Source organism: Chrysemys picta, chromosome 3 (genome assembly GCF_011386835.1).
Source record: "Chrysemys picta bellii isolate R12L10 chromosome 3, ASM1138683v2, whole genome shotgun sequence".
Taxonomy (NCBI): Eukaryota; Metazoa; Chordata; order Testudines; family Emydidae; genus Chrysemys; species Chrysemys picta.
Window position 1 is genome coordinate 111,767,227 of NC_088793.1, and position 26,557 is coordinate 111,793,783.

At 38.7% G+C, this 26,557-nt stretch overlaps 1 protein-coding gene across 10 annotated transcripts in view; it reads left to right on the forward strand.

The window, feature by feature from the left end:
* Nucleotides 1-25,083, forward strand: part of STXBP5 (syntaxin binding protein 5) — a 176,005-nt gene extending 150,922 nt beyond the window's left edge. For 8 of the 10 annotated variants that reach the window (XM_005280427.5, XM_042848227.2, XM_005280429.5 and 5 more), the window contains 7 exons: nucleotides 4,545-4,595; nucleotides 6,972-7,211; nucleotides 9,735-10,107; nucleotides 16,836-17,001; nucleotides 19,154-19,265; nucleotides 23,319-23,539; nucleotides 24,314-25,083. In XM_005280427.5, coding sequence (XP_005280484.2) covers nucleotides 4,545-4,595; nucleotides 6,972-7,211; nucleotides 9,735-10,107; nucleotides 16,836-17,001; nucleotides 19,154-19,265; nucleotides 23,319-23,539; nucleotides 24,314-24,355 — 1,205 coding nt within the window. In that variant the 3' untranslated portion in view covers nucleotides 24,356-25,083. Of the gene's footprint in view, nucleotides 1-4,544; nucleotides 4,596-6,971; nucleotides 7,212-9,734; nucleotides 10,108-10,616; nucleotides 10,815-16,835; nucleotides 17,002-19,153; nucleotides 19,266-23,318; nucleotides 23,540-24,313 lie in introns of those variants that run through there. The other 2 variants (XM_042848228.2, XM_065590315.1) reach the window with 1 other exon arrangement.
* Nucleotides 25,084-26,557: the final 1,474 nt, after the last annotated feature.

The window sequence follows — 26,557 nt, forward strand, 5'->3', positions numbered from 1 at the left end:
ACAAATCTTTCTCCTTTTAATCATTTTGTTGAAGATATGTGCTTATGTAAAGCTTCTTCATTCCTACAGATTCATATCTATAGCAACAAATTGATGTCAGATTCAGAATTCTTGGTTTGTTACAGGATCAAGAAAAATCTAGGTTGTTGAAAAATCTTGCCTAAACACACACAAGTGCAATGTTAGCACAAAGAATATAAAATAATCTGGAGTCAGTCACCATTCCAAATTTACCAGGTGTATTCTAGTAATCTAGTATTTTGATTATTTTAGTAACACTCCCAGAACTCTTCAGGAATGAACATGACTCAGACACCAAAGCACATGCAATGTCCCTTTCTGTAGGCTCATTATTATAGCTAAACGTTCATTTGAATTGTATGAAAAGCTAACTATGGAGCAATGGTCTCAAGTTGCAGTGGGGGAGGTCTAGGTTGGATATTAGGAAACACTATTTCACTAGGAGGGTGGTGAAGCGCTGGAATGGGTTACCTAGGGAGGTGGTGGAGTCTCCATTCTTAGAGGTTTTTAAGGCCTGGCTTGCTGGAATGATTTAGTTGGGGTTGGTCCCACTTTGGGCGGGGGGGAGCGTTGGACTAAATAACCTCCTGAGGTCTCTTCCAACCCTGATCTTCTATGATTCTATAGAATAATTATAATGCTCTTATATTTATATAGCTCTGTTTATCCAGATGGAGCCCAAATACTTAACATGGTTTACTAGCTACTTCTACAAACTATACTATAGGAAATACTTTGACCACTGCTCAAAACAACCACATGTGCAGTGAGGCATGGTAAATATTTGCTACTACACAGCAGTGCACATAATCTCATGTGGCCTTTAGAGCTTTTACTGCTGAATTAGTTAAATCTTTAGTTAAGGTTTTCTTAAGGTATACTGTGTTACAGCCAGTAGAGCATTTTTTATAAAATACCCTAATGTAGACAATCTTAGAGGGGACTCCTCTGCACAACAAATCTCATACTATGCATACTATATAATATGTACAAAAAGGAGTTAAGATACATAGACCCAATGTTTTTTGTTTAGCTGAAGAAGACAAGTTTAGAATGAACTCTTTTGCAGCAAAGGGAAGTTGCGGGAAGAAGGGGAGGGAGTGTCTATCTGTGTGTTTATATGGCCTGTTTCATAGTAGTATCTGAGTATTTTAAACATCTCTTCGGATAGGGAAATATTATCCCTATTGAGTCAATGAGGGACAGAATACATAACACCACTCCTCTTGTGCAGATGTTTTCCAGAATTTCTGGGTTTCTGTTATGGAAAGTCCACAACTTCCATGTGTGAAGATTTTCATGTCTTTGAAGAAGTTAAATTGAATTGCCTTTGACCAAAGAGTAGGAGTAATTTATGCAGCCTAAAGGCTGAGAAAAGCTGAAAAACACTTCTTTACTGTAGTTTTCTGGCTATAATTCGCTTTGTTTTTAAAAATAAGATTCTGATTAATAGCGTATATAGGTATACCAGGAAATAAGTCTCTGCTTACAAACCTACAATTAACTAATATTTCAGAGAATAGATTCAAGAGATTTGAGTTAGATTTATTTTGCAACATGGTGAAACAATTGCCTCAGTGTACTTTAATAATTGGGATTTATACTAGAATATACTTAATTGTTAAATCTGAGACTTTTTTCCTTGTGGAAAGAAAATTCAGAAGGATAAGACTGAGTGGTATTGTATCCTACAAAAGTAGGGAGCTCACACATGTGTCATCGGTGTGGGTGCAAAAAATGAACACTTATTTAATTTCAACAAAGATGACAAGTCAGAATGAGCTGTTTTTCAGCAAAGGGAAGTCGGGGAATTGAGAGGAAAGAGTCTGTCTATCTGCATAGTCTATCATAATAGTATCTGGGTATTCTAAACATTTTTTAGATAGGGAAGTAGTATCCCTATTAACGGCTTGTCTACCTGGTGTAATAGTCTGCAGTAACTGGAGTATAAATTATAATGTGCAATAGCATGATGTGCACTAACTGGTCCATGTGGACCCTACTGACATGCACTAAAAGTTCCCCAGTACACACATTAAGGCACACTAGGAAACTTTTAGTGCCCACCAGCAGGGTACACACATGCCAGTTAGTGCATGACATGCTAGTGTGTATTAGAATTTACATGCCAGCTAGTGCAGACAAGCCTTTAGTGATTTACCCAAGGTAACACATGAAGCTGGGAATTAAATCCAAATCCCCTGAGTTCCAGTCCTGTGCCTAAGACACAGCACCTTTCTGATAATAAGAAAGACAAAAGTGTGATGATTAATTGTTGTAGTAGCAGTTAGTTATAACTTGAGTATTTTAGTTGTATACTTGCTTTATAAATAGGCTGTATGTAATTACTGTTTTCTATAAATAAATTTTCACCATGTTCTTAATTTCATTTCTTCATTACCAGACTGATAGTTCTGAACAATATTAGAACAATTATAGTCCACCTCTACCTCGATATAATGCTGTCCTCGGGAGCCAAAAAATCTTACCACGTTATAGGTGAAACCGCGTTATATCAAACTTGATTTGATCCACCAGAGTGCGCAGCCCCCCCCCCCCCCCGAGCACTGCTTGACCGCGTTATATCCGAATTCGTGTTCTATTGGGTCACATTATATCGGGATAGAGATGTATAAAACATCAGGTTTTGTTATGCAGCTCTATGAATCCCTGAATGAGTGGTTTTAAAAATCTATCAGTAGTATTGCTTGTGGTGATAAGAGAGAATTAATGGTTGTCTTATTTCTTTAGAAGAAACTTTTTGTGAAGAGAAATTTATTTACTGTGTATGGAACGGCAGGCTCTTTAGTTGCTCTGTGTTGTGTTTAAGGATTTACATTCTTTACAGTTGTAGGCTTTTAAATTTTGTTACGTATGAAGACCGTGTGTGTGAATGACTGTCAGAATCTGAGACAAGTTGAGGAATTGGACAGTTCAGCTGTCACAAATGGTTTCACCTTTTTATTACTTTGTTTTACACTCCTGGTATCTTAATTTTGCAATGTTTCAGTGTCCATAAAAAGGGCAATTTTCTGTCTACGTATTGGTAGTGCACCACTTACTGTGACATCTAGCAATATCAACCTAATTGTTCCAGAAATTAATTTTTAATAAGGCTTGCTTTTTTTAAAAGTTGTTTTTATATTAAAAAAGCTACTGGTACCTTGTCTTCTGTAAGGTAACCCACGGTTGGATCCTAGATGTTAGCTATGCTTGAGTTAGAAAAGCATCTTAACAACTGAAGTAATTTAAAGAACTCTCTAAAAGGCATTTCTTTAGGACTACTTTTAGGTTTTCCTTAAATTTACAGTATTTAAATCTGTAGTTAATGTGACTGGCATAATATTTTCAAATCTGCATTTTATGTGACTAGCATAAAATATATCAAAATTTGAATGACTGACAAATTATCCAGCTGTACCTGTCACTCTCACAGTAGACCCTTGCTAATAGATTACTCTTATAATTCATTCCAATCTTTGCTCTTATGTGGGGAAAACACCATTTTATATACAAGGTGCTGTAGTGAAATCTTCTTTTACTAGGACTTAATTACTTAGGTTTTTTTTTTTAAAACAAAATAATGTGTGTGCTGCTGTAGCCCTAGTCACTTGGAATTCCTCTTATCCTACAGGAATTCCTCTTCACCCCAAAGAACAGAAAAGGATTAAAGTAGCCAAGACTACCTATTATATAATTAAGATTAAAATAAACGATTGAAATACATGAACAAATTACATAGTACTGCATCGTGTTTTCCTTTTTAACATACTAATTTGCAAAACTCAATATTTCACAATGATCCCCCCTATTGGTGCAAATTATCAAGGTTCTACTATATTTTACCTAAGAAAACATTGTGCATATTGTATATAGACAATATATTGCTTGTTGTTTCCGTATTTTCATATGTTTGTTCCCCTAAATTTCAGAATATTTAAGATGGCTTATTTAAAAAAAATCTATACATAATTGTAAAATCTTTTATCTTAATGTGGCATAATTATAAATTACATCTTCTGCCTTTTATATATGTCAAGATTATGATGACATTGAGAAAAAGTGGTGTACACTAAAGTTGTGTAAAACTCAGCTGTTTGCATGTACAGGGCTTTGTGTGAACGGTGTTTGTTGCCAGGGCTTTGTACAACCTCTCCCCTCATCAGTTTTGGTCTAAACTTGGGGTTTGAACAAAGCCAAAAATGCAAACAAAATCCATAAGTTTTGTCAAGTTTCAGGCAAGATCTTAAGGATGGCATAAGCTTAAAAATTTGAGTCTGAATTTCAGTTCTCTCCTTCCCAAAAGTTAATGGGATTTTGGATGTGGGGATTTTGAGTCAGGCTCAACTCTAGTGGAAACACTGCTTAACGCAAGGTTTCAGTCATACAGAATTTGGATTAATTGCTTAGTACTGAAATTGGATGTAATAAATTGTGATGTATTAAACATTTGGAAAATGGCATCTGTTAATAAAAAGGCCAGCACTATCATATTTCTTTTAAAGATATATTTTATTTTTCAGCAAAGATGTCCAGAAAGTTAAGTTTGCCAACTGAGCTAAAGCCTGATTTAGGTAAGTTAAAAAATAAAGGTTGAGCCATATTGCAACTGTGTTTTATAGGAAGAGTAAATTTCCATAAAGTAAGAATCCTAAATTTGTGTTTAAGTAGACATGTAAAATCTCAGTTGTTGACATCCTAATGTCAGCACACAGATTTGTGTGTAGTTGTTAAATTTTTATCTGAATTTTCTGAGGCTGCTGTAATTCTTGTTATGTCAGTTACCTTGTGATGTCAGGAATATTACAAGAGGAATATTACCAGAAAAATTTCATGTCTATTTGGAACCACATAACATGGAAAAAATTGGAACATGAAGTTTTACAGACCTCACAGGAGATTTTAATTAAGATCCTATTCTGCAAACAGTTAAACTTGTAGTTGACTACAAGTTTAAAGCTAATGTGTAGAGCTAAGTTGATGTATAACTGTTATAAGAAAATGTTATTTTACGATTTTGTGTCTTGAGACATAGTACAGTAATTTCACAGTAAACATTCTAGTTGTACTGCTTGCATATTAAAGTTTAGAAACACAAATGATCATTCCATTGCATAATTAAATCAGCTTAAAATAAGCATTTTTTTCAGCACATTGTTACATCTTACTTGAATGTTAAATCCACAAATATAGGTTTAATTTTATATCTGTCACAACAATCCTATTTTGCTCAGAAAAAGAAACTGGAGAATTCTTATATAATGCACACAAGAAAGGTACATGCAAATCAAAAGTCAAAGGGACAGAATTCAAGAAGTCATTTGCAACCCCCAGTTTCAGTGAGTTACCAGAATTTTGGTTAGCTTCTCTTACGCTTGGTAATGGGTCAATTCAATTTTATCTTCAATATGCAGCTCAGTTGGAGACAGTATAATTAAGGCACTTCTATAAAAGAAAAAATTCTGATGGCTTTTAAGCTGATTTTCCTGATTTTCAAAAATTCTTGTTAATGACAGAAAAAATTAATCTGTAGCTAATCACGTTCACAAATTATTAATTTTGGTGTTACAGGTATTTCAATGGAAAAACCCTTAGATTTGTTTTCTTCCCCAGTAAATATTAAAATCTGAAGAAGCATCTTTTTGAAGAGGGTGCTATGATCAGTAGCTGAAATTAGCAGAAGAACAAAAGATTCATAGTGCATTACACATTATTTTCACTGGCTATCTGACTCTACCATATTTTCTTACTATAATGCAGAAAGCAGTAATTTTTCAAATAAAGCCCTAGGAGATTTTCTCAGTGGGGAAAACAATGTAGCCCATTAATGAAATGGCACATTATGCTGTGCTGTAATGCCTTTATGAATAATTTACATAAGTAAATTCTGTTGGTTAAATCTCAATCCTGCTAGTGCATAGAGTTGCCAACTGTATCTATGCACCAGTGAGGGCTTGAAACCAGCATACTCTAGGCCTAAACAAAGCCATAGTGTAAATTACACCATATTTTTAAAAGGGATAAACTTGGTTTGCCTTTTAGTAAAAGCATTGGGAGATGCAAGCTGAAAGAGAATGATTTGTCAGGAATTTAAAAATCACATTGATGCTTGAGTACAGAAGAGAATCTCTAAAAATGTTGACCCCTCTGGTATTTACAATGTGAGCTGATAACATGCAGACGCAGATGTTGGTAGCATTTCCATTGTAATATCCTATTTTTAAGGAGTTGCACAGTAAATTTGAATTAAATTAAAACAAAATTACTTTGTGCTTATGATTTGAATTCCCATTTGTGGAGCTACTTTGTGTTCAACCTTCTTTTAGTCCAGGGATGACTGCCGGAAAAGCTTATCAATGTCACTTTCTATAGCACTCCAGAAAAAACTCTTCAACTGCCCAGTTTCTTTGTTTTTGAACATCACCATCAAAGAACCTTAGGTTTTTTAAGTGACCTATGCCAGAAGTCCAGGCTTATGTGAATAGCCAATGAGCTCTCCTTCCATCAATCTCCTAAAGTCGGAGAACATGACAAGCTATTTATCGCCATGGTATGTGGGTCCCTTTACAAGCTTAAATGGAGACGTTTGTCTCTTAGTAAGATAATAAAAGGCTTCTACTGTTTGATAAATGACTGCTGTCTTTTGTCCCACACAAAAGATGAACACACACAATGACCATCCAGGACAATTATATAGTGGTGTACTCTGCAGTTGAAGAGATTGTTGCAATTAGAATACAGCATAGAAAATGGGGTCAGTGGGGAGGAGAGGAAATGTAATTAGGGAAATATTTAGCAAAAGGAAGTAATCTATGGAGTGAAAGTTACTACATGCTTGATTTTTAAATAACTATCTTTACAAAATATGCTAAAAAAACCTAACTATAGTTTATTTTGAAACTTTATACTGTATTTTGCAATGCTTTTTAATTAATGTAAACTTGTTTCAGATGTCAGAGACAACTCCTTCAGTCGATCCCGGAGTTCCAGTGTAACTAGCATCGATAAGGAATCCCGAGAAGCAATTTCTGCTCTTCATTTCTGTGAGACTTTCACACGGAAAGCAGATACGTCACCTTCTCCATGTTTATGGGTTGGGACTACTCTGGGTACAGTGCTAGTCATTGTACTGAACCTACCCCCAGGAGGAGAACAAAGACTAATTCAGCCAGTAATTGTTTCTCCCAGTGGTATGTACAAGACAGGAGATTTGCTGCATAACGTAGCTGGTATTCTGCATTATTATTCTTGAGGGATTTTTAATGTGGTTTTGTTTTTTCTCAATTATGTAATACAGATGCACCCCCGACTTACGCAATCGTTCCGTTCTGGAAAGCCTTGCATAACTCAAATTTTGCATAAGTCGGAAACGTATACCCGTACGTTACACAAAAATTTCCGCAACTCAAAAATCCTATTTCTGGCTTATGGAACTTTTTCCGTAAGTGCGAATTTGCGTAAGTCAGGTCTTGCGTAGCCTGGGGAGTGTCTGTAATTCCATAAATAATTATACAATGCTCACTGTTTAGGTCAGGACAGTGTAGTGTTTTGGTATTCTAGAAAGTTTCTATGTCACTTGTGCGTTAGAGAGAACCTGATTTGCAAAATTGCTAATCAGGTTAAGTCTGAACTGTAAGTTTACAACCTGGTATAGGAATATCAGGTAAATAAATGGACTACTGTTTGTGTAGAAAGAATGACATTTGAGTAGCTCTACTGCAACTCACACAGTGTTAACAGTATATCTAGAGGGAGACAGCAAGAGAAGAATATTGTTAGAAGCCACAATCTTTTATTCACCTAGCTCTCATGAAGTTCATATTAGGGTTTCCCACTACAAAAAAGAATAAAAGTTGATTATGACTACATAGATTGGACCGGCTGGTACTATGTGCTAAGGACAAAATTCTTTTCTCAGACCCATGTGGAAGATTTCAGCTCTAATATTCTGCCTTCCCCCAATGCATAGAAACTATCATGACCTGCTCCTTCCTAGGCACACACCTTGTTCAACACCAGTGTCTTTGGGCCACTAGTATAGCCCTTTTGCCTGTCTCAGCATCCTCTCAGAACACTTGCCTGTGAATATCTGGCCTGACTGCTTTTCTTACCTCTATTTCAAGGGCCCTCTACATCTCTTCAAAAAAAAATCCTGATTGATTATGCCTTCGATTTACAGGTTGGAAAAAACAAAAACTTATATTTAATCTGAGTAAACATAACATAATAATAGCTTTCAGTAACCATTATAGTACTTACTCCCAGAAGGAAAACCTAATTTTATAAGAGCCCGGAAGTGCTCCCCTTCCTGATCAGTCTTGCTCCCTGGCCTTCTCTGTAATTCTGCTCTCTCCCCCATCACGAGCCAACTCACCACTCTTCAAATTCAGAATCCCAAAGTTCTGAAGGAGCAGTCTGGTTGGAACGTCCAGGAGTCCAAACTTCTGTGTCTCTGGGCACCCCCTGGCATATGTTCTTTTGGTCTTTGTCCGACAACATACCCCATCATATAGGTACACAAGCAACACTTATCCTATAACACCATCTCCTATCATACCATTTCAAGTTTATGTAGTCCTTTCTCTATAGAAATCCAGTTGATTTAATGGTAGTTACACACAGATGTGCCTGAGGACTTCTGCCAACAAGCATGTTAGGGTGAATATGGTTTATCATGTGCAATGCTGAATGTGGCTGGCCTTTGTTGACTGCTACATTGCATTCATCTGCTGTTCAGCTAACATGATTGTTGGCAACTATATTCAGACAAAGTAAAATTCTGTAATATAGACCAGGCTGTAGACTGGATACAATGTCAGTCACTAGATCTGCAGTGTGGATCTAAGAGGAGAATTTTGACCTAAGTAAGCTTTCCTCTGTAGATGGCAAATCAAAATGGATCTAACTATATGTAAATAAAAATGACATTAGACAAAAGAAGCAGCACAGCACAAAGATGCCTCAGTTTTAACACATGCAGGAGACAGCAAGTCAGTTAATAACAATGGTGGGTGAAAATCCTCTTCCCTGCTAAACAGACCTTATTTTGTAATTCCCCTTATCACAAAGCCAACGAGGGAAGATGCAAGAGAGCCTGCTCGCTTATACCTAAACATGTCTAATTCAAAGAAGGAAACACAGGTTGACACTTCTGACCGTTAATAGTATTCATCATAGATGATATTGAACACACAGTACAATTTATTGATGCTGTGTTTAGGAAAGTATTAATGCCTATGAGGAAAAGAGTGAAAGCTGTTTATTTTTAACACCTACGTTTAAAACACATGGGTTCCAGCTTGGTCCTCCTTTAAAAGCCTCAGCTATTTCTTAGCACTTTCTTGTCAGTCTCTCTGATTCAGGAAAACATCCCTGTTTAGGAAGGTCGATGTGCTTAATTTCAAGTATATGCGTAATTTCCATTGTAGTCAATGGGACATATACACACACTTAAACTTAAATCCATGCTTAAATGCTTTCCTGAATAGGGATGGTCTTAAGCACAAGTTTAAATGTTTTTTTTTTTAAATTAAATTAACGAACATTTTGGCCAATTTGAGTTTTACTGTAGAAGAGACAGAAGGCAAATCTCAAGGTTTTGTTTGGAAGGATCTCTTTTATGTTTAAAAAAATTGGCAAAGACAATTAGTATGTAGTTTGGAAGACAATTCAGGAGAATTATTTTAGATATCATGTCAAATTCTATATCCTAGGAACCATTTTGAGGCTAAAAGGGGCAATCCTGAGAATGGCTTTTCTGGACACCACAGGATCTATAGTTCCACCAGCATATGAACCGTGGAGAGAACACAATATTTCTGAAGACAAAGATGAAAAGGACAAATTGAAAAAACGGCGGCCTGTCTCAGTGTCCCCCTCCTCCTCTTCTCAGGAAATCAGTGAAAACCAATATGCAGTGATCTGTTCTGACAAGCAAGCAAAAGTTATCTCACTGCCATCACAGAACTGTATTCATAAACAAAACATAACAGAGACTTCTTTTGTTCTTCGTGGAGATATAGTAGCATTGAGTAATAGTAGCTGCCTTGCATGTTTCTGTGCCAATGGACACATTATGACTTTTAGGTAAGATCTATTTAATCATGATTTAAACATTAAAAAGAGATAAATTATAGTTCCCTGCCACCTCCTACCCTGTCCCCCAATGCACCCTGTTTCCTCAATCCACAGAAAAAACAAAAAATATATATTCAAAGATGATGATAAACCTGTAGGAATAGTAACGTCTTGGGGGTGGGGGTAATTTGGCAGCTGGATAATATTGAACTTGAAATTTATTCCTATATGAATTAGGTTCAAGCTATAGTTCAGATGAATTGTTAACAAATAACATAGGCTAAACTCCTCTAAAGTAAAATATAAACTTGTATTATTTAAGTTTTCACAAATGAAATCCATAGTTTACTGATTTCATGATTTGTTACAAAACTTGTGTAAAAACATTACATATTGAAAGCCAAAACCTGCTCTTCCTTATTCCTATCCCTTGTTTTGGTTTATTTTAAATTTATCTTTTTCCCTCAGTTTGTTCATTTATGTATTGATTGATATTTTTTTTTCTTTAATATTCTCAGGAATTACTTTCTTCCCAACAGTGCTTGTCATAGAGCCATAGAGTCATAAACTTTAAGGTCAGAAGGGACCATTATGATAGTGTAGTCTGACCTGCTGCACAACATGAAACCTGGACTATTTATCTATCTAAAGTATTGCACAGAAAAGAAAAAAAAAGCCAAAAGAACATTATTAAGATCGCAAAGTCAAGCACTCAAGTTAGGAAATGCCAGAATTAAGGTTGCTCTTGTTACTTTAATTTAGTCCCCTGTGTATGTATGCATTATGATGCAGTCTTTAATCACATCTTTGATGACATTATTTATCTCAGCATGTCTGTGCACATACAGCAAGTCACTCACAATCCCTTTCTTTTTTTCCTCAAGGACTCCCAGCCCCAGTTCTCATACCCCAGCTCCCAGTCTTCTTGCCTAGACAGCCCCAGTCTCTTCTCACAATCCCAACTCCCAATCCCAGTTTCCTTACTCCCACTATCCCACAGTTCTACTCTTCCCCTCCCCTAAGCTCCTTGTCCCATTCTACTGACCACATTTACCCTCCCCTGGATCTGGCCCTTGCCCTCCTCAGCATTCAAATCAGGAAACTTCATCCACCTGCCTGGGCCCTGCAGGAGGAGCATTGAGCGCACAAGAGAGACAGGCTCCCTGCTTTCAATTCTGGTGCCCTGACCCAGTATACCACCCAGCCACCAGCAGCTCAAGATACAGTTGTGGGGAAAGTCCTGCTCAGTGCAGATAAAATCTTCATAGATCTTAGTGCAAAGGTCTAGTAAGTCTCTGCTAAGCATGTGACACAAATTTTTAAAGGCTTATAAATTGGCTGATTTGGGGTAGATTTTTAATAATTATTAACCTAACTGGCTCTGTGGATGAGGGGAAAGCAGTGGATGTGTTATTCCTTGACTTTAGCAAAGCTTTTGATATGGTCTCCCACAGTATTCTTGCCAGCAAGTTAAAGAAGTATGGGCTGGATGAATGGATTATAAGGTGGATAGAAAGCTGGCTAGATTGTCGGGCTCAATGGGTAGTGATCAACGGCTCCATGTCTAGTTGGCAGCCAGTTTCAAGCGGAGTGCCCCAAGGGTCGGTCCTGGGGACGGTTTTGTTCAATATCTTCATTAATGATCTGGAGGATGGCGTGGACTGCACACTCAAAGTTTGCAGATGGCACTAAACTGGGAGGAGTGGTAGATATGCTGGAGGGTAGGGATAGGATACAGAGGGACCTAGACAAATTAGATGATTGGGCCAAAAGAAACCTGATGAGGTCCAACAAGGACAAGTGCAGAGTCCTGCACTTAGGATGGAAGAATCCCATTCACTGTTACAGACTAGGGACTGAGGGGCTAGGCAGCAGTTCTGCAGAAAAGGACCTAGGGGTTACAGTGGAGGAGAAGCTGGATATGAGTCAAGAGTGTGCCCTTGTTGCCAAGAAGGCTAATGGCATTTTGGGCTGTATAAGTAGGGGCATTGCCAGCAGATCGAGGGACATGATCGTTCCCCTCTATTCGACATTGGTGAGGCCTCACCTGGAGTACTGTGTCCAGTTTTGGGCCCCACACTACAAGAAGGATGTGGAAAAATTGGAAAGAGTCCAGCGAAGGACAACAAAAATGATTAGGGGGCTGGAGCACATGACTTCTGAGGAGAGGCTGAGGGAACTGGGATTGTTTAGTCTGCAGAAGAGAAGAATGAGGGGGGATTTGATAGCTGCTTTCAACTATCTGAAAGGGGGTTCCAAAGAGGATGGATCTAGACTGTTCTCAGTGGTAGCAGATGACAGAACAAGGAGTAATGGTCTCAAGTTGCAGTGGGGGAGGTTTAGGTTGGATATTAGGAAAAACGTTTTCACTAGAAGGGTGGTGAAGCACTGGAATGGGTTACCTAGGGAGGTGGTAGAATCTCCTTCCTTAGAGGTTTTTAAGGTCAGGCTTGACAAAGCCCTGGCTGGGATGATTTAGTTGGGATTAGGTCCTGCTTTGATTGGGGGTTGGACTAGATGACCTCCTGAGGTCCCTTCCAACCCTGATATTCTATGATTCTGTGATTAATAACGTTTATTACAGGAGTGCATAAAGACCAACGAAGAGTGGGGCCCATTGTTCTAAACTCTGTGCTAGGCACTAGTGCGTCTCAAAGGGTACATCTACAGTGGATCTGGAAGTGTAATTTCCATCTCAGCTAGACATACCCATGCTAGTTCCAATTGAGCTAGCATACTAAAATTAACAGGGTATGCGCAGCTGCATAGGCAACAGGATGGGTTAGCTGCTCTGAGTACAATCCCGTCCAAGACCCTAGGTATGTACTTGAAGTAGCTAGTCCATCCTGCTGCCTGTGCAGCCATGGCTCCACTACTATTTTTAGCGCTAGCTCCATCAGAACTTGCATGGGTATGTCTGTCCAAGCTGGAAATTACACGTCCAGCTCCAATATAGACAATATAGACTCAAAGAGATGGCTGCCAGACTATTTTAACATGGGAAAAGAATACGTTTTCTCTTAGCCTCATTCTCAGAAACTGTTGAACCATTTTGGCGGAACTAAAAAAAAAACAAAAAAACACATGGCCTGAGGCAGACACTTGGCATAGAAAATTTCAGCTGAAATGGTTAAAGTTTAGCAAAGATATAAGTCAGTGGTTCCTCAGCCAAGGGTACATGTACCCTGAGTGTAGGCAGTGGTCTTCCACGGGGTATTCAATTAATCTAGATCAGTGTTTCTAAACCTGGGGATTGCAGCCCCCTGGGGAGTCACTGCATGGGTTTAGAGGGATCACAAGTGCAGGACTGGCATTAGGGGGTGGCAAGCACAGCAATTGCCTGGGGCCCCACACCACAGAGTCTCCGCAAAGCTAAGTTACATGCTTCAGCCCCGCCACCTGGCGCTTGGGCTTCAGACAAGGCTCACAAATGAAAAACCAGCTCAAGTATAACACTGAAATGTAAGCACAATATTTATATTCCAATGAATTTATTTTAAAAAGTGCTATGACACTTTTTTTTGTATTTTTATGCCTGATTTTGTAAGCAAGTAGTTTAAGTGAGGTGAAACTTGGGGTACGCAAGACCAATCAGACTCCTGAAAGGGGCACAGCAGTCTGGAAAAGTTAAGAACCACTAATACACGCAACTGAAAATAGGGTCTTATAATGGGAAGTGTCAGGCAACCAGCCTTGCCTATAAGTATAACATACAGCCAAACAGTTCTCACAAGTCCTTCTAGGAGACTCTAGTGTGAGGCAGATATTTCTTCAAGGACTTCTTAAAATAAGATTAAGGTAGATATACTCTGTCAAAAATCCTTAACTCCTAGCCTACAGAACCATAAGAACAAAATATCACTAGTCCTACATGCTTTCAAAATAAGAGTGCTGGTCATTTTGCAAGAAGAGAATTACTAAGGAGAAGTTTATTCTATTCATCTTATCCAGTCTTCTCCCAGTCACAAGATATAACTATTTCTAAATTAACAAATTCATCCAAAATGATGGCTAATTAAAATGTCAAAGAAAGTGATCATAAATATGTCATTTAACTTGAAATATTTAAAATAGATTGGCAGGATCTGGGACCGCTGATCTGGCGGAAAGGATATGCAAGAGCCAGCAAGTCACATCTTGGATGATGCTACAAATGTTTGGCCTTGTGAGGCAGCTGCAGTGGACCTTGAAGCATGCAACACATGGCCTTTCACATCCCATTAGTATGACACAGTATGATATTCTGGCCTCAGTGGCCTGGTAGCAGACCAGGCACAATCTTCTTTAGGGAATAGATTTCCAAATACCACCTGTTCACACTGTATTGCAGAAACTGCTTGAACAACCACCTTCACCTATCTGAGTCAAACCTAAAGTCTAGCTCCATCTACATTCGTTGGGTAGCTGCTTTGACTTATTCATTCATTGGTCAAAGATAGATCAGTGCTTCCACAGCCCCTCATCATCAGGTTCATGCAGGGGCCCAGGGCTGGACACATTTTACCACCCTTTCCAATTAAAATGCCTCCTGTGTCATGGAATGTTAATATTGTCCTGACAAATTATTATGTTCCTTTTAAAACACTCAGTGATTATTTTCCTCATGGCAGAGACTTGAGCTTGCAGAGTGCATGAACTTCAGACTCTAGTAACTGATCCTCCTAGACCAAGCTTTACTAGGATAAGTTGGTGGTGCAGAGTCATCTTCAAAGTAGTGATGGAGCTCCAGGGCCGGCTTCAGGGTTTTTGCTGCCCCAAGCGGCGCCAAAAAAAAAAAAAAGCCGCGATCACGATCTGCAGCGGCAATTCGGTGGGAGGTCCTTCGCTCCCAGCGAGAGTGAGGGACCGTCCACCGAATTGCCGCCGAACAGCGGGACCTGCTGCCCCTCTCCGGAGTGGACGCCCCAAGCACCTGCTTGGCAAGCTGGTGCCTGGAGCCGGCCCTGTGGAGCTCCACCTTACTGAGCATATTGACAGGACATCGTTTTTCTCATATTCACATGCCCTGGCGAAGCCCTTCTCTAGGTCCATAATGTTATAAATTCCTTCCATTCTAATGGAGCAGGCTAAATATCTCACACAAAGTCCACCCAATGTATTGCTTTGTTTGATATCTATCACTAAGATATCTGTGATTGACCTAGCTTGAAGCTGGAAAAACATGTTGGCTCAGTTAACCTTAGAGCAACTTCCTCTTTGTCTTTAGTTATTTCTGTTTCAGATGCATGCAGGCCAGCCACTTCAACCCTGCACCACATATTTACAAAGCAATACTGCTTGAATTCAGCCCCTACGGAGGAATCCTGCTCTGGTCTCTCTCCTGCAGAACCTATTTCTGAAGCAGGGCAGCCCAAACTCTCCACCTCCTTGATATGTTTCTTAAGATATGTTCCTTTAGTTGGCTATGCTTTTGAAATTGTGTTTTCAACAGGCTATCAGGCTTGATAAGCTTGATATTTTGAAGAGAGATCTCATATGAAGAAAAAACCTACTTGTACATGTTGTTGCTATTACCCTTTGTCTTGTTTGCTGCTAGTTATAGTTTCATTTTTGCCTTACATTTTTTTTGATCTCCAGGAGTTAGAATCCTACACAGCAGGTATCTTTAGAGTAGGAGGAAACTACTTGGCATGTAATTCTTCAACTCTGAAGATAACCTCTTGCATGACTTTTGCTCTCTCACCCAAGTTTCTAACTTTAAGATGGTGGCCTGTCTTTGTTTGCGTTGAGTAATTAATCCTTTCAGTCATTTTATTTATGACTGGCTAACTTATTTCAGGGGGTGGGGTTGCAGGAAAGCAATGCTTCCCAATAACATAAAAAGCTGACTGAAAAGTTCCAAGGATGATGTTTACAGCCCAGAGATTGTATGTGATCATCAGTACAGGGCATGGTTTATGGTCTAGCCCATTATTGTTGCCTTTGTTTTAGTGAGGCCAAGAAGTGAAAATCCTGCAAGGTTATATATTTAAAAAAAATAAATAAATAAAAGTACAAGGTAGGTAAGTTTTGTTTTCTCTTGAAATGCAACCAAATTAGGGAAAAGGGGAGACTAGTTCACACCAAGATGGTAGAAATCTTTTTCTTTTTGAGAGTACTTTCCATGCTTATTTCCCTCTGAATAGAATAGATGCTCTAAAAAAAAATTACACAATGAAATAAAGTCTCCTCTAGTGAAACTCTAATTCTTCCAAAAGTGACCTATTTTGAATTTATAGTGTACGTTTAAAAGTGTGTGTGTGTGTGTGTGTGTGTGTGTGTGTGTCTGTATTAATATGGAAGGGCAGTAAAATTTTGTGCTATAAATTAATTGTTCAATGCTACTTTAAATTTTAGGCAATAAACTTTTGTACTACTGGGGGGGGGGGGAGGGGGAGAGTTATGTCTAAAATCAAGGAGCTACCTGGTTCACTACATGTTGTGTTTATCACTGAGGTTGCATGTCCCCACTGAATTATACTTACCAGTCTACTGCAGTACTGTTAGTAATGTGATTAAAAAGGATAAGAAAAAGAAGAAGAAGAATAGTGTACTATAGTTTGTTAATATAAGTTGAGAAACTGAACAATAATAATAAAAAGAACAGGAGTACTTGTGGCACCTTAGTCTCTAAGGTGCCACAAGTACTCCTGTTCTTTTTGCGGATACAGACTAACACGGCTGCTACTCTGAAACCTGTCAATAATAATAAAGGTAGTCCTCCTTAATGTAAATGATCTTTTAATTCTCTTCTCAAGTTTGCCAAGTTTAAGGCCATTGTTGGATGTATATTACCTGCCACTTACCAACATGCGGATAGCCAGAACATTCTGCTTCACCAACAATGGACAGGCGTCGTATCTTGTCTCACCTACAGAAATCCAGAGAATCACATACAGTCAAGAAACTTGTGAAAACCTACAGGTAAAGATTATACTGTTAATACTGTTGTTTTTCATAAGTAGGTATCCTCTACAGGTCCCTGATCTTAATTCTTGATAATCACATGGTAGATTAAAACCCCTTCTAAAGAAGCTATGGTGCACTGGAGGGCTTTACAGTATATAACACATCATGATCTCTCGTGCTTCAGTTCCCTTTCTCTCAAATGGTGGTGTGAAACATCCCTTGTACATCTGTGGGGCAGTCTTTTCCTTTTTTTGTCAGTCATGTTCCATGTGAAACTTCCTTGATAATTCTTGCAGTTAAGGACTTCAAAATTCCTCCAGTCAAAATGGTAGTAATCGAAGATGCATGCTGTCAGAGGCAGGGAGCACAAACTCAAGGCATTTTGATTGACGCATTATGTTGCAGAAATTTCAGAGACAACGAATGAGATTCTCATCTCTTTTTTTGGCCTCATGACAAATAAAAGGCCCAGACCAGCATAAAGGGACTCCACAAGTGCCAGTTTTGGATGGGGAAGAATTCCCACAGTGTTGGAAGATGCACATGCAACAAGCAACATGTTGCAGGATTAGGTCATTATCCTTTTTTCTTTTTGGAAAAGTACTGTGGGATCTTCAACATCAGTGCATAGTTGGAAGCATGTAAGCATACGAGCCTGATTCTTAGTCCACTTAGTCATCTGTTCTGGGTTTATAACTCTCATAAGAATAATTTAGATAAAATGGAACTGACCATTAAATACCAGGATGTGTTGTATACTGTGTATGCTTCAGTGTGTGTGTTGGCTGCCTTGTGAATATCATGTAAGCATCTTGGGTGAGATTTTCAAAAGCAGTCAGCATTATCCTGACTCTGCTCCTATTGAAGTTAGTGGAAGTTTAACTGCTAATTTCAATGGGAGAATAGTTAAGGAGCACCAAGTGTTCCTGAAAATTCCGCCATTATGTCTACTTCCCACAAAAGGGATGGGACCAAAGAGTGGGGATCTAGAGAGGACCCGGCATCTCAGAACTTCAATCAAAGGTAAGGGTGTTTCCATATACCTTTATGTCACTAAGTGCAAATTTTAATATCACTGTAGAAACAGAAATTCTGGGATAGAAACCACAAGAAATCTAGCCTCTGACATCCATCAGGAATGTGTGCACTGTACATCTTCTTATACTATTACATACCTGTCTATTTTATAGTTAAGTTCATGAGAAGTGTTGCTCCCTTGCTGTTGGATTAGTTTTTTTCCATGCTCATGAGTCTCTGGGTGAAATAGAGCCAAATGAGAAAAATGTCCCTGAAAGGATAACATTTTGCAGGAGTTTTCAAGTAACACAATAGGGGTAAAACCTTGGCCTTATTGAAGTCAATGACAAAACTCCCATTCACTTTAGTGAGGCCAGGATTTCATCCTAGAATTCCAAAAAGTGAATCCATGAGTATCCAATAGCAGTCCATCCTAATGTTCTCTCATTTTAAAAATTCCAGAAGACAGCTTTTCAGCCACAGCTGTAAGTCAAAAGAAAAGAAGCTGAGTGTTTGTTTTAATTGAATCTGATTTACATGTTCTTGAATTTGTATGTTTTGCATATTAGAAGTCAGAAAAAAAAATCGTAAAGGCAGCTCGTTATATAATGAAGACATGGTGCCACAATGAAATATTAGATAGCCACAGACTTGTGTATCAGAAGCTATGGAAATGACTTGATGTCTTGAAATTATCCAATATTTAAAAATTAGGCAGAATAATATGAACTACACATAAGTTGGGACATAAACGGGACATGTTAATGTTCCAAATGTGGTAAATGTAGTTTCAGCAGGAAAATAGTTAGTGTTGCCCAATTTTTTAGTTGAGGGAAGACATGGCTATTCTCAAATATTACTTTTCAAGTACTCCTGTATTACAAGCTCAAATTATTATTTAGCAGATGACTTTGAAGAGTTTCCTGATCTGTTTTTGACTTCTATGTTTGGCAATATGCCTGAATAGAAGATAAAATTGTTCTGAATATTTGCTGAAAAGTTCTGTCCTAGTGTGAATATGTTGCATTATGAAAAGGTAAAGGTAGATGGTTAAAGTGAAAATGGACTACAGTAATCTTGTGTTTTTATGAGAGTCTTAAAAAGGAAATACGTTGTTGCTAGCAATAATTTTTTTTTTTTCATTATAAAGGAAATGTTGGGTGAGCTCTTCACTCCAGTAGAAACACCAGAAGCCCCAAATAGGGGTTTCTTTAAAGGCCTGTTTGGAGGTGGTGCACAGTCACTCGACAGAGAAGAACTCTGTAAGTTCATTTCTTTTATTCTGAAAAGTATTTCCACATGAGGAAAGTGGTGAACCATGCAGAATGTATTTAAATATTCTGTACAAATTGTACATTAAAAGAAGATAAAGTTGCAAAGAGAAGCGCTCAGAAACTAGGAAATAAGATTTCCTGTGTAAACATGACTCTCTTATTTATATGTAACATAATGAAATCCTTAAGTACAAGACCACATATTGTTTTCCACTGTATCTTCTGCCTCATTTATGCAGGGGTTGGATGATGCAATAAATAAAACAGCTGATACATAATTATATTCATCATCACCATTCATATGTGGCCTCATACCTGATTCACTGAGCACCATCCACCCACTGTACTGAACACTCAAATATGGGAGGGAAGTTGTAAATAATGAAGCGGACAGGTCAGTAATACAGAAAGATCTGGATCACATTTTAATATGGCCAAATGTTAAGTTATAAATCTAAAAACAAAGACTGTAAACCATACTTATAAAATAGGCAACTTTATCCTGGGAAGCAGTGACTCTGGTGGGGGAAAAAAACCAACCACCTTCGGATCCTAGTGGTGAATCAGTTGAACATGAGTTCCCGATACAATGCTGACCACAAGGGCTAATGTGATCCTTAGATATATAAACAGGGGAACATCGAGTAGGAGTAGGAAATGATATAGTCACATCTCTGTTTGGCACTAATGCCATCACTACTGGAATACTGTGTCTAGTTGTAATGTTTTATAATTCAAGGATGCTGATTATTAGATTTCAGAATTTGGATATTAGAATTCAGAGAAGAACCACAAGAATGATTAAAGGTTTAGAAGACAGACTTTATAGTGATAGACTCAGGGAGTTCAAATTATTTAGCTTAACAGAGAAGGTTAAGCTGAGAATTGATTACATTCTGTAAGTACCTTCATGGGGAACAGAAATTTGATAATGAGCTGTTCAGTCTAGCAGTCAAAAATGTAACAATATCCAATGGCTGGAAATTGAAACTATACAAATTCAGGTAGAAATAAGGCATAATTTTTTAACAGTGAGGACAATATCCATTGAAACAATTGACCCAAGGGTTTGGTGATTCTCCATCACTGGAAATTTTTAAATCAAGATTGGATGTTTCTCCAAAAGATCTGCTGTATTTCAAACAGTAACTAATTCACAAAGTCCTATGGACTGTGTTGTACACCGCCTTCTTTCTGAGCCATCCTCCCTCCCCCCCCCCCAAACATGCTATAAAAACTCCATGGCCCAGCTGTGCCATAACAAGTTTTTCTGCATATGAAAGCCAGGGCGGCATTAGGGGGTAGCAAGCAGGGCAATTTCCCAGGGTCCCACACCACAGGGAGCACTGCAAAGCTAAGTTGTTCAGGCTTTGGCTTCAGCCCTGGGTGGTGGGGCTGGGGGACCCAGGCTGTGGTCCCGTGTAGTAGGGCTTAGGCTTTCTACCCTGGGCCTAGCAAGTTTAATGCCGACCATGCTTGGCGGCCACCCTGAAACCTGCTCGCAGTCCCCCAGGGGCCCCAGAGCCATGGTTGAGAACCACTGTTGTACAGGGCATCAGACTAGATGATCACAGTGCTTCCTTCTGGCTTTATAATCTGTGAATGAGGCTGAGGTCAGGACCACCTCTTTATTCATTCACACCATCTAACTTCTACTACAGTGAATGAGGCAGGAGTTCTATGTGCTTCATTCATTACATATCTCTGTTTCACCACTCAACTTGTTCACTGAAAGAGGCAGAGATGGTGTGGGACAGTGGGGGGGGAGCCATGACCATGTAATTAAAAACTGTATTGTGATACACATGTACAAGGATGTATAATTAAGAATGTGTGGGACAAATTATTTTTTTTGTTTCAAATTTCCCCCCCCCAGTACTTCAATTTTCAACCTTACTAGTCTTTTACTGCAATTTTTATCTAGACTTTTAAGAGGGGAGGGATTGTTTGTAGTTGCTTGAAGAAAATCTAATTCCATCATGTACAACTACTTACTAGGCAGCACTGTAAAGCTCTTTAAGATGGATATGCAATCAGAGGTAGGAGTGTTTGTCTCTTTCCATATGCACTGTTACTTATTGTATTGAATCAAAGCTCTTTGGGATTCCTACTTTTTTTATGCATTATCGAAGTCCATTGTCACATGCACCTATATCTTAAAAACTAAATTCATCTTAACTTTCTCATCCATGCATGAAAATATTTCATGTATTGAATGTTGAGAGACCATCTTTTGGGTTAACATTTCCATTCATACTTATGCATAGTCCCAGTAGAATGTTTGCAGATCATTTATCACATAACAAAAAACAGTATTTTCATAATGAATGTTTATTAAACCATTGTAACACAACTAAGGAAAACAATTTTCACCAGGCCACAGAAGAGCATATTTGTAAGATAGGGATTACATCATTGCCATATTTCAAGTCTTTTCAATTTTCCACTGAAACTGTAGACCGGGGCGGGCAAACTTTTTGGCCTGAGGGCCACATTGGGTTTTGGAAATTGTATGGAGGGCCAGTTAGGGGAGGGGGGCGTCCCCCTCCCCACTTCTCGCCCCCTGACGGCCCATCCCCGGAACCCCTGCTCATCCAACCCCCCCCCCCACTCCCTGTCCCCTGACCGACCCTGGAACCCCCGCCCCTGACTGCCCCCTGCTGCCCCATCCACCCCCCCTCCCCCCGGACCTCTGCCCCATCCAACTACCCCTTTTCCCTATCCCCTGACTGCCCCCGGAATCCCTGCCCCCTGCTGCCCCATTCAACCCCCCTGTTCCCTGCCTTCTGACCACCCTGACCCCTATCCACACCCCCATCCCCTGACCACCACCCAGAATTCCCCTGCCCTCTATCCAACCTCCCTGTCCCCTTACTGCGCTTCCTGGAGCACCAGTGGCTGGCGGCGCTACAGCCACGCACTGCGCAGCACAGAGCACCAGGACAGGCCGGGCTCTGCAGCTGCATTGCCCCAGGAGCTCGCCGCCCTGCCACCCAGAGGATTGCACTGGTGGCAGGGCAAGCTGCGGCTGCGGGAGAGGGGGAACAGCATGGGAGGGGCCGGGGGCTAGCCTCCTGGGGCAGGAGCTCAGGAGCCGGGCAAGAGGGTCCCGCAGGCTGGATGTGGCCTGTGGGCCGTAATTTGCCCACCTCTACTCTAAACCTATCTATAAAAATGTTCACAAGTGTGTTTTGTTTTGTTATTTTATAACTGCAAACGTTTGTGTTTTCACTCACGCTTTTTTTCAAAAACAGCAAACCTGTCTTGGCTCAAATTTCTGAATGAGACGTAAAAGTTTGACAAAATTATAGAAGTATCTGAAAATGTCTCCAGAATAGTAGTTTTTAACTATAGGCCTCACTACAGGTTCCACTTGTAATCTAAATGAAACAATTCATTGATGCCATTCTTTTGATAAGCACTCGGTAATATAATTCTATATTGTTAAATGGAATGAGAACCATTCTGTATGGAAATATATAATCTGACCAGAAAATCTCAAGATATTGCAACAACCCTTTCAACCTGAAATGTGCATATTCAGATCGCAGTAAGAATAAACTGAAATGGAAATTTAAAAAAATAATGCTCCAGAAATTACAAGTAATTTTTTTTCTTTTTGATATCTGACACCATTTTGTTTTCTTAAGCTAAGACTTAAACAGATTATTATAAAAAAATATTTTTCTCTGATTAATTGACCTCACAAATATCAAATAATCAGTATAATTTTTAGTCAGGTCTGCCATTAGTTATTTGGTGTTCTAAGTGAAAAATAATTTGGCCCCTCTTTTGGCTAATGAAAAAAGTAATTTTACAGTAGCATATGATGTGAGGTTAATAGAATTTTTTAAACAGTAGTATTTGTTGTTTTAGGCAAACAGAACGACTAAATGGATGATCATTTTGAGTTAAATTCCTAGTTTTTTCTGCTTTGAAGTTGGAGTTAAACAGTGTCTAATGTTACCACTGAAAAGTTAATCAGTTTATAGGAAGCCTTATTTTTCTGTTTTGGGTATCTTGTTCCTTGAATATATATAGTTGGAGAATCAGCATCTGGAAAGGCATCAAGAAGTCTTGCTCAGCATATCCCAGGGCCTGGTGGTATCGAAGGTGTTAAAGGATCAGCATCTGGAGTAATTGGTGAACTAGCACGAGCCAGGATTGCACTAGATGAAAGAGGGCAGAAACTAGGAGAATTGGATGAAAGAACAGCTGCTATGCTAAGTAGTGCTGATTCTTTCTCTAAACATGCTCATGAGGTGAGTCCTTTTAGTGCATCAACATGTTACTATATCAGAGTTGTGTAACATGTGCAAGTAACTTTATATTCACTGAAAAAGAGAAATGTGCAAGAAATGGGAATCAATATGATTAATACTTAACACTTCCTTTGTCTTCCTATGGCGCATCACGTTTCCCCCTAATGGTTAAGCTGACAATGTCTGCTATTAAAGTAACCAGCCTCACCATATAGGAATTTTTTACAGAGCTGAACTGTGCCTATCTGGCATGTGTCATGGTGGATACTGCAGGTTAGTTTCCATTGTTAAAGGAATTCATGTCATGGAGTCGAGTCTCTTAACTGTACTTTATTTACGTTATGTACATGTTCTATTTACACTATGCACATGAGCCCCGAGGACCTTAGCTGCAGATAGACCAACTGCATACAGACAATTGCAGAAATCCCAGTTTGATCATTCTGAGCAGCCACCAGGAACAGATACCCTCGTTGCTGGCCCTCCAGATCTCTGCCTGTCTTGCTACCTGCCACTGAACTTTCCGGTCCTTGTTGAGTTGTTACCCTCACAATCAGGAGCCAGAAAGGCAGCAGCATATGCATCCTTAGCAGATTTGTGATGGAATCTGCTGATGTTATTGTTGAAGAAATTCATCACAATGTTAAAAAGCTTTGTGGGATAATGAAAAATAAAGAACTGATTGTCTTTTATGTAATTGTGTATCTGCATGTCTGTGGCACTGTATGGAAATGTTAATCGTATTTATATCTTTACTTTTTTGTTTATTTTTAGATGATGATGAAGCACAAAGATAAGAAGTGGTACCAGTTCTGACAACCTACATCCAAATAGATCAATTTAACTTTATCTTGAGGAGGAAAAATGTCCTTTTTTTTCTTTTAATTAATTTCTGCAGGACCATTGGAGTTGGAGGAGTATTCACTGTCTATTGGATGGTGGTGTTTCCTAGCACAAATCATACACAGTTTTACCTCAGTCATATGGCTTTAACTGAGGAGCATTATATTTAAAACAGACAGACACAAAAACTTGAATGTTTGTCGTAGCCGTGGGTTTGCTCAGAGCTTGGGGACAGAGCAGGTGACACAGGACACTTGGAGAAGAGAGGCAAAGGGGAAAAGATGCAAGATGGGCAGTGGCAATGCAGGATCAAGCCTGTGTTAATATGTCATATGCCAAAAGTTTCTGTTGTAACTGCTGCCAATGTTTCACCCTCCTGTGAGGAGAGGCAATAAATCAGGGGTCCAAGAGCTGAAATAAAGTTGTGTTTGTCTTACTGAACTATAAATAGCTGACTTCACCTACCCTCCCTTCCATTATTACTGAAGAAGAGTTATACTCTGTTTGCTACCATCTCTTTGATCAGACAAGCTGGAAGTCTGAAAGATCCATATTGAAAATGTATATACAGTTGACCTGTTCATAGTCTCTTCTAGGACCCCTGATCTAGTATTCTTGTATTCACATCATACTCTGTCAAGTGCAAAACAAAAGGATAAAACATTTTTGCATTAAACAAAAATCAAGTGAATAACATGACTGAATTGCGTTTCATGCTGGGAGTTTTCATTTGTGTTATGGCTGTGCGAAGTGAAAAGTGAAAACATCTCCATTGTGGTGAGAAGAATACTTCAGTGTCTCTTATGTGTCTTCTTTCATTCAGCTAAATCTTCCCCGCTCCCCCTTCCACCCCCCTCAACCACCCAACCCAAAAAATAACCAACTAGTTATTGGGTCAGTTTGTAAAATGTTTGGCATTGGCGATCGGTTTCATTCATCCTGTGAATTTTTATAAATGTTTAACAGAATATCTTTTTACAGCCATTTAATTAAATTTGTTGAGATGGTTCTAAGCAAAAACTGTAGCTAATTTATATCCCCCTTTAGTTCTTCATTACCAAATCAAATAACCTTGGACTCAGGTTTGAAACAGTTTTAAACTCAGTGAAGATGCTGTTTCAAGGATAAGGGCAAGCATCTAATGTTAAGTAGCTATAAGTCTTTTAGTTTATTTCTTAAATCCTGTTTGTAGAGCTACTGTACAAGTCTGTATTTTAGTAGCTTCAAACATTCAAGACCTACTTAAAAATTGGAGTTAGTCTGCAAAACCATCTTTTCAGTAAATGGGTGTGATACTAAAAATGAACCATTAAGAGATTCTCAGTATTTCACGGAGTGGAGGACCACTCTTTAAATTTGGGCAGGAAAAAATTTAAGCATTTGTGCTAAATCAAAGCAGCATATTGTGTTAGCATATGACTGTTGCACCAAAGCCATAACTATAGGGATGAACAGAGTTGGAAAGAAAGAAAGAAAAATTCCTTAGAAGAAAATGTTTGCATTGTAAAAACTGAGTGATTCCATTATTTTAATCTCAAATTAGAAATAGTGACTAATTGTGTTTTGCAAGGGGAATAGTTAGAAAATAACAGCGGAGAAGTTTTCTGAAAAGTTTTCCATATTGAATCATTAAGATAAAGTCCTTCTAGCACCAGAGCTCTATCTGTTTGTCATGCACTCCTCTTTAGGTATTCACAGGGCAAAATTTGTTATGTTTATATCTAATTGAAAAATGCTGTCATGGGTATACAAGTTTACAGTAAATTTGGCTTATTAATTGAGAGATGCAAGATGTGAAGGGTTAATTATTCTTAATACAGTTCAAAAGATTGTAAGTTTTGTCCCAGAAAATGTGTTCAGAATTTGTATGCTTTGGTGAAATAACTTAATTTTATTTTGGGGTGAGGAAGTTAATGGAATTCACTGACTGCCTTTTGGTTTATCAGCACTTGAGGGTGTACCACACATCCTGCCATTCTGTGCTGTATCACACAAAATAACAAGTCTGACTATGTATTTAAATTTTTGTTAGGAAAAAAAATGATGCGCCAAAGAAAGCAGTTACTGATGTGGACATGAAAATGCAAAGAAGCAGCATCCTAAATTCTTGATAGTTCTCCATATAGATAAGGGTTATATTAGCTCCAGTTATTTTGGCCACATATTTGTTTCATC